Source organism: Plasmodium falciparum, assembly GCF_000002765.6.
Source record: "Plasmodium falciparum 3D7 genome assembly, chromosome: 7".
In the NCBI taxonomy this organism is placed as follows: domain Eukaryota; phylum Apicomplexa; class Aconoidasida; order Haemosporida; family Plasmodiidae; genus Plasmodium; species Plasmodium falciparum.
The window spans coordinates 1,090,001-1,103,576 of record NC_004328.3 but is presented as its reverse complement, the minus strand read 5'-3'; the positions used below and the strand labels follow the sequence as shown (position 1 = coordinate 1,103,576).

Genomic DNA, 13,576 nt, shown 5'->3' with positions numbered 1-13,576 from the left:
TGGAATAAATAAAAAAGAGGAACTACAACAATATTATATATATATATATATATAATATATATATATTAATATATTTTTTATAATTTAATATTATTGTTAATACGTATAAAATAAAATATTATTATATTAATTTATATAATTATATATATATATATAATTTTTTTTTTTTTTTTTTAATATAGTTAGGTTATATTTTAATGAATCCTATATTATTTATTATTATCAATAAAGTAACAAATGAAAAAATAAAATAAAATAAAATAATATAAACAAACATATCATGTCTTAATTATACATTACAAAGAATATAAATATATAATGAATATATAATAAATTTTTAACGATGTTGAAAAAAAAAATATAAAATAAATAAAAAATAAATAAAAAATAAATAAAAAATAAATAAAAAATAAATAAAAAATAAATAAACAAATTTAATAATCATACCCAAATTTTATGATATATAATAAAATTAAATTCAAATAATTTAATTAATAAATTGTAAAATATGAATATGTATATAATAATTTATATATATATATATATTATATGTACTATAAATATAATATTATGTATGCACAAAAAAAACAAAAAAAAAAAGGAACAAAATTACTTTTTTTTGTACCACCACGGATGAATGCCTAAAATATTTAAATTCAAATCTTTTCTGTATTTCATGTGTAACAATTGCTATAAAAAAAAATAATAATAAATAAATAAATATATATATATATATATATATATATATATATGTGTAATATATTTATATATGTATATAATTTTTTCCCTCTTTTTCTTATTACCTTTATGATGTGCTTAAGGCCATGAGGCCAATTTTGTGAACACGGGAAATTATTAAAATTCATATCTGATTTCATAAGACAATGAAAATAATCATCTTGTAAAGGATCTGAACAAACCCATAAATTACCACTAGTCCAGATCCATATGAATAGAACCCCTAACATAAATTTGTCAGCACAAGCAACGTCAAAATAAAATTGTTTCCTTTCTTCTTGGTTTGTAATTAATTTTAAATATTCCAAGGGTTCTTTAATTTTTAATTCATAATATCTCCAATATATTTCCCAACACTCAGGTGGTGTATATGCACTTTTTGCTACATGCGTTTCATAAGACTCAAATTTATACGAATCTTCAGATTCTTTTAAATGTCTTAGTTTATTGCTATACATTGGAGTGCTTTTCGCAAAATCACATAAACGTAAATCCATACTTTTTGATATTAATATATTATCAGGTGTTAAATCAAGATGACATAATCCAGCATCATGTAATCTTGCTAATAACTTTAAACAAGCATGAAGAATATTGATTTTATCTTTTCTTCGGATTTTTAAAAATATATTTTTCCTTCGTTTTATAATAAAATCAAATATATCTTCACCGTAATATTCGGATACCATTACAACATATCCACAGTTATTATCAGAATTGTTATCATTGTTATTATTATCATGTTTATTATCACTATTAGTAATACAGTAATTTATGTTATTCTTATGGTTATGTATATTATTATTATTATCAACATTATTATTTGCATTGTTCCTTTTGTTATGTTCTATAATATCTTCCATATATTTTACAAAATCATCTATATTCTGAAATTTCTTATTTTCATCTTTAATATATTCTTTATTTGGAGGCTCATATAATATTTTATACAACTTAGGACATATATTAGGGTGATATGTATCAAGAAAAGATAAAACTAAAAATTCCATTACATAATTTTCCCCACTATATACATATTCTCCATCATATTCTTTCATTAATTTATATTGTTCAATCCATAAATTTGCAGGAACTTTTTTCAAAAATAATTTTTTTTTTTTTAAATTATTTTTGTCATTCTCATTTTCCCCATATATTACATCTGTTTTATACATTAACTGAAGTCTTTTACTACTTTTAGAATAACCAATAGTTGGAATTGATATTAAATTAAAATCATAATAATTAACACCATTCATTTCAAAATTATGTACACTATCTAATTTTTTCATAAAACATTCTTTTCCTATTTTCCAATTATATATCATGTTCTGTTCCTTATTTGAATTATCATATTTTTCTTCTCCTCCTTCATTATCTGATTTTTCCAATTTTTTATCATTTGAATTTTTTGAACCATAATAAGAATTCAATTGGTTTTTCAACATATTTGTTACATACAACGTAGAAAGTTTTTTCTCGTTATTATCATTTAATAAAAAATTCATACACATACCTCTTGAAAAACCTTTTTTTAATCTTGTCCATAAGTTGTTTCCTTTTGTAGGGGACATTAATAATATATCTTCGTTCTTTTCATCTTCTGCCTTATTTCCATGTGTTTTCTTCATACAATTTTTATCTTCGTTCTTTTCACATTCTGCCTTATTTTCATGTGTTTTCTTCATACAATTTTTATCTTCGTTCTTTTCACATTCTGCCTTATTTTCATGTGTTTTCTTCATACAACCTTTATCTTCTTTCTTAGTTGTAATTAAGGTATTGCCTTTAAGTTGGTTATCATCCTGTTCGTTTTGCAAGAGATTGTAATATTCATTTTGCAAGAGATTATCATTTTTATTTTGCAATATATTATAACCTTTATTTAAGAGAACATCTTCTTTATTTTTTATGAGGTCACCTTCTTTATTTTTTATGAGGTCACCTTCTTTACTTTTTAAGAGGTCACCTTCTTTATTTTTTATGAGGTCACCTTCTTTACTTTTTAAGAGGTCACCTTCTTTATTTTTTATGAGGTCACCTTCTTTATTTTTTATGAGGTCACCTTCTTTACTTTTTAAGAGGTCACCTTCTTTATTTTTTATGAGGTCACCTTTATTTTTTAAGAGATCACCTTCTTCATTTTTTAAGAGATCACCTTCTTCATTTTTTAAGAGGTCACCTTTATTTTTTAAGAGGTCACCTTCTTTATTTTTTAAGAGGTCACCTTCTTTATTTTTTAAGAGGTCATCTTCTTTATTTTTTAAGAGGTCATCTTGTTGTTCATTTTTTTTTTCATTTTTACTTTTCCTGAATTTCATTTTCTTATGCCCTTTTTTGGCTTTATGCTCAGGACATCTTCCAAGAATTTGTTCGAATTCTAGTAAACCCCTTAAGATGTTGTACTTCCTTTTTGTTAAGTTTCCTTTTATGTTATTATTATGTTTATAAAAAATTACATTATTCCACCAAAAAAAAAAAAAAATTAAAATATATAAATATATAAATATATATATATATATATGTTCGTTAATTTTTAGATGTATATACATTTACATGTTGCACATATTTGTTTATCCTTTTTGTTTTTATTATCTTACTAGTATACTCAAATATAAAATGAGAAATATTATTAATATGGACTTTTTAGGAAATATAGAGTGAATAAATTTATTTATTTTCCATTCATTTACACTATAATACATTATGATAAATGTAATGAAGGCGTTATATTTTATTATACAATGTACTAAATAAAATATGTATGTATATGTATATATATATATATATATATATATATATTTTTTTTTTTTTTTTTTAATTTAATAGATCATTTTTTACATCATAAAAAAAACAAAATTTCAATGTAAATAAAAGGATCATAATAATGAGTTTTTAATATATTTATTAAATGTGGGCATATATATTTAATTATATATACACAATTATTGGTATTATAATTTACCAATACAAAGATCTAAATATAAAAATATTGTAGGACACAATTTTATTAACATTCTCACATATATTATTTATTTATTAAAGAAAATAATAATTTAATTTTTTTTTTTTTTTTTCTGTTCTTTTTATGTAAACATAATAAAATTATAGATCAATATAAAACATGTATAATTTTAATAACTCAAATGATGCATATATATATATATATATATATATATATATATATATAATAAAATGGAGAATTGTATTTTTTTTTTTTTTTTTAAGCTTATAATCAGTTGCTTAATAAATTTTACAAATATATATATATATATATATATATATATATATCATTTATTATTTATTATTTATTTTATTTAGTGTTTTTTTTTTTTTTTCTTTATAAAATATATATATATATATATATATATATAATAATACAAAAATTATAATATTTATTATAAATATGAATTATAAAACATTTATGAGATAATATATTAAATTTTCCTATAATGGGAAAAAAACTAAAGAATAAAAAATAAAATAATAATAAATTTCCCACATTATCCTTTTTTAGAACACATTATTATTATATATTATGAATAAATAACATATAGATTAATTTTTAAAATTATTTAAATAATAATAAAATAATAATATTTTAATAAAATATTATATATATGGATATATATTTATTTATTTATTTTATATATCAATGTTTGTATGGATCAAAAAAAAGGAAACCTAATAACAGAGAGGAGGAACATAGTTTTCTATAACAATATATATAATATATATATGTTCTATACTTTTTATATATATGTATAATATATATATAATAATATATTTAATTTTTTTTTTTTTTTTTTTCCTTTTAAAAAAGAAATATTATTTATTATTATATTTAAAATAAATAGAAAATAAAAATATGGAAAATATATATTTTTTATAATAAATTTTTTTTTTTTTTTTATTAGTTTTTATGGAAATACAAAATTTTAGTGTAATATGTTTTTATACTATGGTACTTATATTTTATTAATTCTACATTAATTATATATATTAATATATATTAATATATTATATATATATATAATAAAATATATCTATATTTATATTTTATATGCCATGTGAAATAACTTTTTACTTTATTGTACCTGCATAATTAAACATACAATTTCACACAAAGAATATAAAATTTTATAATAAATATAATATAAACCATCCTTTTTTTTTTTTTTTTTTTTTTTTTTATTATTATTATAATTCAAAAAAAATAAGATACTTATTTTATAGTTGAAAAAATAAAATATATACATACAATTAAATTCGTCATTTGTTATTACCATATAAGTTAATAAATTAATTATATATAATACCAATCTTTTTTTCTTTTTTTTTTTGTAATAATAAAAAAAATAAAAATAAACGTTCATCTCGACACACTTTTATAAAACCTTATAATATTATGATATAATTTATAAGTAGGACTTAAAAGAGAAAGATAAAAATTAAAATGAACTTATATATTTAATATTATTTTTGCATGTTTATTTTCCTTTTCTTTTTTTAAGAATATTATGAAAATTTATATAATATATAATTGTAGGATCAATTCAAAATATGCTTGTGAAGAAATATATATATATATATATATATATATATATATGTTTTTTTTTTTTATATGAAGATTTTTTATAAAAAAAAAAAAATGTAAGGCCCCTTAAATTATATTTAATTTATTGATAATGTCGCCTTATAATATTCTTAACATGAATTATAAAAAAAAAAATTAAATGGTATATTATATAATAATAAATATATTTTCCTTTGTGTTAATTTATTTATTTATATTTTATTTAATTTTTTAGTATATTATAATATCATATAAGTGTTATATATATTTTATTTAAAAATATATAGACAATACATTTATTATTTAATTTTTATTTACATATATAAAATTAAGCACTTAAAAAAAAAAAAATGTATTAATTACACTATCCTTTTTTCTTCTTTTTTTTTTTAAACGTGTCCCTTCATTAACAATAATAATTTTATGTTATTATATATGAATACAATATTATTGAATTTTGAAAAAAGTTATGAAGATGAAATATATATATATATATTTATATATATTTATTTATTTATTTATACTTTTTATTTATATAATATTATTTTTATTAAAATATAGAACCACATGATGAAGAAAATATATATATATATATATATGTGATAAATAATAATAAGGTACACATAAAATATTCCTTTTACTCATATTTTTTATTATTATTTTCATTTTATTTTGGTTTTTAAATATTTAATATTTTGCTCTTTTTTATGATACATATTATTATTATTATATATATATATATTTATTTTTAAATATGTATTTATAAAAGTTTCATGTTAACTCTGTGAATTACATTATAAAGTATGGTAAATATAAATGTACTACTTTTTATATTTAATTTTTAAGTTCTTTTATGGAATAATATATATATATATATATATATATATATATATAATAATAATACAATATATATATTTAAAAAAAAAAAAAAAAAGGATTCTATGACGTCATTAATTATAGAGTTCTTAATTAAACCTTACAAAGATATGAATTATATTATAATGTACTTTATAAAATATTACATAAATATTACAAAAAAAAATAAATATATATTTATATATAATATTTTATATATTTAATTTTATATAACATATTTATATATAAAATATAATATATATAGTTCTTTTATAATTTTATATAATATTATTATAAGTAAAAAATATATATTTTTATATATTTCATATATAATATAATATTTTTACAAATATCATTATTATTATAATATCAAAAATCACTTTTTAAACTTGGTAAATGAAAAAAAATAAATATATATAAAAATACAATTATATTAAATATTATTATTATTATTATTATTAATCATTTTTATGAAATTTTTTTATAATAATATTTATTATTATATAAATATAATATATATTTTATATAATATGTATATAATCTATACAATTTCACATTGTATTTTAATAAATATAAATATATGCTTTTATATTTTTTTCGTATTCTTCCTTTATAATATTAAATATAACATAGATATAATATATATATATATATATATATATATATATATATAATATATTAATATATTATAATTTTTTTTTTTTTTTTTCGTTAGCATAGTTATATATATATATAATATAATTATTAAGAAATAATCTATATTTTTATTTTATTATAAATTATAATTTTTTTTCTTTTTAACATTTATAAGAAATTAAAATAAATATGTTATTATTATTATTATATATAACAAATATGTAACAATGATAATCCGTATAAAATATTAAAAATATAATATTATATTTCTTTTTAATTTGTTAACAATTTGTTTATATATATTATATATGGTTGCAATATCTTTCGTATGATTTATGTGGAATATATAATTGTATTATTTATATTATCATAAAATATATTTATTATATATATATATATATTAAAAAAATAATTAATATTTTTTATAAAATAAATATGAATATATAATATATATATAAATATATATAATATATTTTTAAAATTTACAGAATAAATACAGAACATAATTTTCTGTAATTATATATAATGTCCACATATTATTATATATAAAAATTAAAAAAAAAAAAAAAAAATGGATATAGAATTTTAAAAAAATAAAATATATATACATATATATATATATAAATGTTTTATGTTATTAATATAAAAAATGGTTAATAAAAATGATATAGTAGAAAAAAGTAATAATATTTATTTTTCCAACAATGAATATATTATAGATAGGAAAAATAAAAATAATTTGTTGAATATAAAAATAACAAAATGTAATACTAAACAGAATAACTCTACTTTCCTGTTTGTTCTTATAAGTTTTGCTTGTGTTATATTATTGTTTTGTAATGTATATGAGGTAATAAAAAAATATAATATATATTAAAATATTACAAAGAAGGATATATTATATATATATATTTTTTATATATTTTATGTATATTTTTTTTTTTTTTTTTTTCTTTGTACATACTTCCGTTCCCCTTTTGATGTTTTATCTTTAGGCACCTTTTATTAATAATGATCATTTTTTAATATCTTACTGCATGCGCACCAGATCCTTATATGAATCCGAAATATTACATCAAGAAAGTTATCATAATGATCTGTTACAATATAGGAATCCTCATAAGAAAGTGCAAGAGAAGGTAAGTGATACAACATTTCATAAGAATAACTTATTAAAAAGTGTTGGTAACCATAAGAATGTAAATGATTCATTGAGTCATGTAAAAAATAAAGTAGATAATCTAAATAATACAAATGAAAAATTAAAAAATAAAAAATTGGAATCGCCAAAACGTATTTATTCAAATGCAGAAAAAAAAATAAAAGAAGAAAAATTCCAAGGCCATAAAAATGTATCCAAAGGTACTCATTCTTCATATGATGAATTATCGAAAACGAAAAAAATAAACAAAATAGAAAATAATTTGAAAGAAAAAAGGAACTCTTCAAATGATACATTTTATTTTTATAATAATGTGAATATGGATAAAGGGTCAAAAGATATGACAACATCAACATCAAGTAGGATAGATAATGATAAAAATATAAATGATTATTATAATAACAATACAAATGATTATGATAACAATACAAATGATTATTATAATAACAATCCAAATTATTATGATAACAATACTAATGATTATTATAATAACAATCCAAATGATTATGATAATAACAATCCAAATGATTATTATAATAACAATCCAAATGATTATGATAATAACAATCCAAATGATTATTATAATAACAATCCAAATGATTATGATAACATTATGTTAAAAAAAAACAAACAAACATATTATGATTATTATCCGTTGAAACGTTTTGCTTCAGAAGAAGAATTGGAGAATTACTTAAAAAAAAATGGATTAAGGAAAGATCATTTTGAAAGATATTTAGAAAGACAATTTATAAATGGAGAAGAAAATAATAAAAAACATAATGATAATGATAATAATTATAATGATATTGATTTATCCATACCTGATTTATACACATATAAGAATAGATCAGAAGAAAACTTTTATAATTATATGAATGACAATGGGCTAACAGAGGAACATTTCCATGAAGAATTATTAAAACGATCAGTATCCGAAAATAATTTAAATAATGATTTCATATTAGAACAATCTTTATCATCACGACAAAGAGAAGTTTCAATAGATTCTATATTAGAACATACCTTATATAAAGGAAAAAATACTTATAAACATTTATTATCTAATACTAAAACAAGAAGAAAATATTCAAATACATCATCATCTATTGGATCATTTTCAAAAAGTACTACAAATATTTCAAAAGCATCATCATTATCATCATTATCATCATTATCTTCCTTATCATCGTTAAATGAAAAGGATGATGATGATGAAGACCGTGATTTTAAAAGATATTTATTAAAAAATAACATAACAGAAGAACATTTTTATCAAGAATTATTAAAATATAATGAAGGCAAAAAACAAAAAAAGAAAAAAAAAAAAAAAGACAAAAAAAAAAAATTCTATGGAAATGATCAAGATTATAATAACTTATCTACAAATTTTGAATTTGAACAATATAAAAATTTTCTTAATACTGATAATAATATATATGAAGAAACATTATTAAATTGTTTGGTCAAATTTGTATTTGATGATGAAAATTATCTCAAAGGTAAATTCTTAAGAGGTTACTTAATGAAAGAAGTTATCATAAAAAACGATTCCGAAGAAATACAAAATGCCCTAGAATTTCTTGATATTGATATTATAGGGGCACATTTTATGACCTTGCCACAATTTTTACATGAATATGAAGATAGAGATGAACAAATTAAAACATTAATTGAAATATTTGTAGAAGAGTTGGATGAACAAGACAGAGTTGATATATGTAAAAATATGATACAGTATATGAAGGACAATAATATGAACATAGAAGCTATATATGAATCCTTGTTAGATGCAGAATTTAAGATACCTAAACGTGTAAAAATAATACTTAATATAAAAGCGGGAATGGTATTTGGTGCAGCAATAATATCTTTAATTCTTTTTTGCTGTAGCGTTTTTTCAGCGGGTGGTGCATTCGTAGGTTTGGGTTATGTACTTTTAGGTTGGTATATATTATCATGTCTTAAGGCACAGAAAAAATGGACTCGTAAAAGATATAAAGCGACCATTTTGGAGAAAAGAGTTAAAACAAATAATTATTAATTATTATTATTGTGGTTTTTTTTTTTTTTTTTTTTTTTTTTTTATATTTATTACATATATTTATATATATTATTCTTTTTATAATTTTAAAAATATTTGTGCATGCGTCCCTATTTTACGTGCTTTAAAAGTTTATTCTTTTTTTCTTTGATATGTTGTTATTATATGTCTTGTTAAATCATAGTAAATATTTACAAATATATAATATAATAATATATATATATATTTTTTTTTAATTTGTTTGTTTTTTATTATTATTTTTTTATATTTTTTATTATTTTACCTTTTTCTTTTGAAATTCAGAATTTTAAAAATAAACATAAATATATTTTTATTTTTAAAACGTTATATCAAAGGAGTGCATTATGAATACGTTTTAATTAATGTAGATATGAATAATATTATGGAGGGGGAACTATTTATGACATATATATATATATATATATATATTTGTTAAAAATAATTGAAATATAGTATTTATTGTGGATCCATTAATTTCCATATTTTTTATTATTCCATATTATTGTACTTTAATTTTTTAAACCCTCAAAATGTATTTTTAAGTACATTCATATAATAATAAAATATAAATAAATATATATATATATATATATATATGATCCATAATTTTTTAAAAGTATTATATAAAAAATAGAGAAATAAAATAGAACAAATTTATTACTATAGATATCATTAAATTTTATCATATATTTAATAATATATATATATTTTTTTATAATAATACATAAATAAATATGAATATCATCACAAATATTATATATTATATATATATTTTTTTTTTTTATATTTATTTATTTTTTATCATGCATATCATAAAAATATTCATTTTGGTAATTACTACTTTTCTTATAAATAATTTATTTGAAAGTAAGACTTTCGTAGAATGTGGAAAGATACCAGTATCATATGTTACGAAGCAAATGGGAAAAATAAAAAATAAAATCATACAAGAAAGGCCCAAAAAAAAAACAAATAATAATATCCTTAAATATATTGGTATGACAATAATGAGTATTGCTTTTGCTTCTGCTGGATTTTATTATATAGCAAAAACTTGGAACAATAATAAAGTAAAAATAAAAAAAGAAGAAGCAAAAGAAGAATAAAAGATGAAACAAAAATGGAACATATGCAAAATATAAATTTAATTGAAAGCATGGAAAAAGAACCTTTAGAAATGATTTTCCATAAAAATTTAAAAGGCTTAACCGAACAAATTGTAGATGATATTATGATAGAAGTAAAAGATGAATTGTCAAAGAAAACATTTCAATAATATACATGAAATAAAGAAAATGAATTGAAATATATGAAAAATTACAATTAAAAATAAATGCTCCAAAAAAAAAATACATATATATATATATATTTTTTACATATATTATCCTTCGTGTATAAAAAATATATATATGTTATATATTTTGTGTATTTTATATTATATTATATAAAATTTTTTATTATTTGAAAGATTATATATAAACTTTTCTACATTATATATTGTTGCTAAGAAAATTTTGAACATTATAAAGAACGAATATTAAAATTATATAAATAAATTATAACCTGTAAAAATAATATATACATATTTTTCCATACTTCAAAAAAAAAAAAAAAAGGGGGAAAATAATTCTTTTATATATTTATAAATATATAATATAGTTATTTTCTTATTAAATTATAATTATTTGTTCAAATTTTTTTCTAAATTTATATAATATTATTTTCTTAATAATATATTAATAATACAATAATGAACTATATAATTCATCATATAATAAATTGTTTAATAAAATCATTATATATATACAATAATACATAAAATTTGAAAAATAAATATAAACCCCCCATTTTTTATGTCATTATTTCAAAATAAATAAAATTATCAAATTTGAAATTATTATATATTAATGTGATAATAAAGGTGAACACATGTATTTATATTGCAAAAATTCTTCTCATATGTAATATATACATAATATTTTTTCCTTTTTGTTTATTTTAAAATATGAAACATTATATAAGTAAAAAAAATATATAGAGAACTTTAATTTTAATAATTAATTTTGAATATTTTGAATTATATTTATTGTTATATAATATATATAATTCAAGTAATTATTTTACATAACTTATTTTTAAAGAGAATATATAATATTATATTTCTATATATTAATAAATTGACTTTATAAAACATAAAATATTTTATATATTATTTTTATATTATTATATTGAAAAAAGAATTATGAAATAAAGTTTAATTTTATGAATTTAATAATAAGTATATATATAATATTATTATATATACATAAAAATATATTTTTTTATTTATAATTTTTAAAAAATTTAAAAAAATAAAAACACTGTAAAAAAATGAGCCTTCAATTTTATCAATAATAAAAACCAAAAAACAATGAAAGGAAAGGGTACCATAGTACTCCATAAAGCGGAAGAAAGCAATTAAATTTGGAAAAAAATAAAAGTTATCATTTAATATAAAGTATTTTAATGTTCACAAATCATAAATAAAAAATAATATAAAAACTAAAATAAAATAACAAAACAAAAAAGAAAATTAAAAATTCTTTCTATAACTTAAAAAAAAAATTAGCATATAAAAAAAACATATTACAGAAGGAAATATAATAACTTAAATTTAGTAATAAAACTACAGCGAATAAATAAAGGTAAACAAAAATAAATGAAGCAAAAAATATATTACGAATATAAAACAAAAAAAATAGAAACTTATCATAAATTTATATTTAAAAAAATTATAAAAGATTGATTTATTAAAAATTGTTCTTTTAAGTAATTATTTCACTTAATAATAAAGATATTTTATATTCTAATAAAGTATAAAATAAACATTATAAAAATAAAATAATATACTTAATATAAATAAGAATGGTACCTTTTTACTAAATATAATATAATTATAGTTTCTTCAAATTATACATAAATATAATAATTCAAGATAACACAAATTATAATATTTAAAAAAAAATTCCATTCATTTTAAAAAAAAATTGATATTTTAAAATTGTTAGTTTATAAAATATAAATTATATAAAGTATAAATTAATTATACTTTATATAAATAAATATTCTATAATATGTATATATTTGCTAAAATAATATAATAATATATAAATACGTATAAAATATTTATATTATTATATTTTTTAAAAAACACTTTACCACTAGGGATAAGCCTCAACAGATCGTAAAACAAAGTTTACTTTCATGTTTACAGCACCCTGAGGCAAAAAAGTCGTCTACAGTTTGTGCAATTCTTTTTTGTTGTTAAAGAACTATTGCCTAGCTCACAGCTCACAGCTCACGAAAAAGGTGATAGGATTATTTATGTACCAAAAAAAGGTACATATATAATTTCTCTTTTACATTAGCAGTAAAAAAGGAAACAAAAAAGAACGAAATAGTATTGTTTAATCAGCATGGTTTCTGGCTTAAGAGGCGTTCAGCCATTATCCAACAGACTTAGCTTCGCAACACTGGTTTGTCAACCAATTGCTGTACCAATTGT

The 13,576-nt window shown here is 17.3% G+C and overlaps 3 protein-coding genes and 1 non-coding gene across 4 annotated transcripts in view; 2 read left to right on the top strand and 2 right to left on the bottom strand.

Annotated features, from left to right (window-relative positions):
• Positions 1-609: 609 nt before the first annotated feature.
• Positions 610-3,443, bottom strand: PF3D7_0726200 (serine/threonine protein kinase, FIKK family; the record flags this gene model as incomplete). The annotated part of the gene is made up of 3 exons (XM_002808744.1): positions 610-690; positions 804-3,163; positions 3,347-3,443. 3 exons carry the CDS (start codon positions 3,441-3,443, stop codon positions 610-612), a joined length of 2,538 nt encoding a protein of 845 aa, XP_002808790.1.
• A 4,011-nt stretch (positions 3,444-7,454) lies between these two features.
• On the top strand, positions 7,455-10,011 carry PF3D7_0726100 (Plasmodium exported protein, unknown function; the record flags this gene model as incomplete). Its single annotated transcript, XM_001349123.1, has 2 exons — positions 7,455-7,655; positions 7,801-10,011. 2 exons carry the CDS (start codon positions 7,455-7,457, stop codon positions 10,009-10,011), a joined length of 2,412 nt encoding a protein of 803 aa, XP_001349159.1.
• Positions 10,012-10,835: 824 nt separating this feature from the next.
• On the top strand, positions 10,836-11,138 carry PF3D7_0726050 (conserved Plasmodium protein, unknown function; the record flags this gene model as incomplete). Its single annotated transcript, XM_034153484.1, has 1 exon — positions 10,836-11,138. The coding sequence occupies one exon, from the start codon at positions 10,836-10,838 to the stop codon at positions 11,136-11,138; it is 303 nt and encodes a 100-aa protein (XP_034009375.1).
• Positions 11,139-13,219: 2,081 nt separating this feature from the next.
• Positions 13,220-13,576, bottom strand: part of PF3D7_0726000 — a 3,788-nt gene continuing 3,431 nt past the window's right edge. The window contains exon 1 of the ribosomal RNA XR_002273085.2: positions 13,220-13,576. This exon is cut by the window's right edge and continues 3,431 nt beyond it. This is a non-coding gene — a ribosomal RNA (28S ribosomal RNA).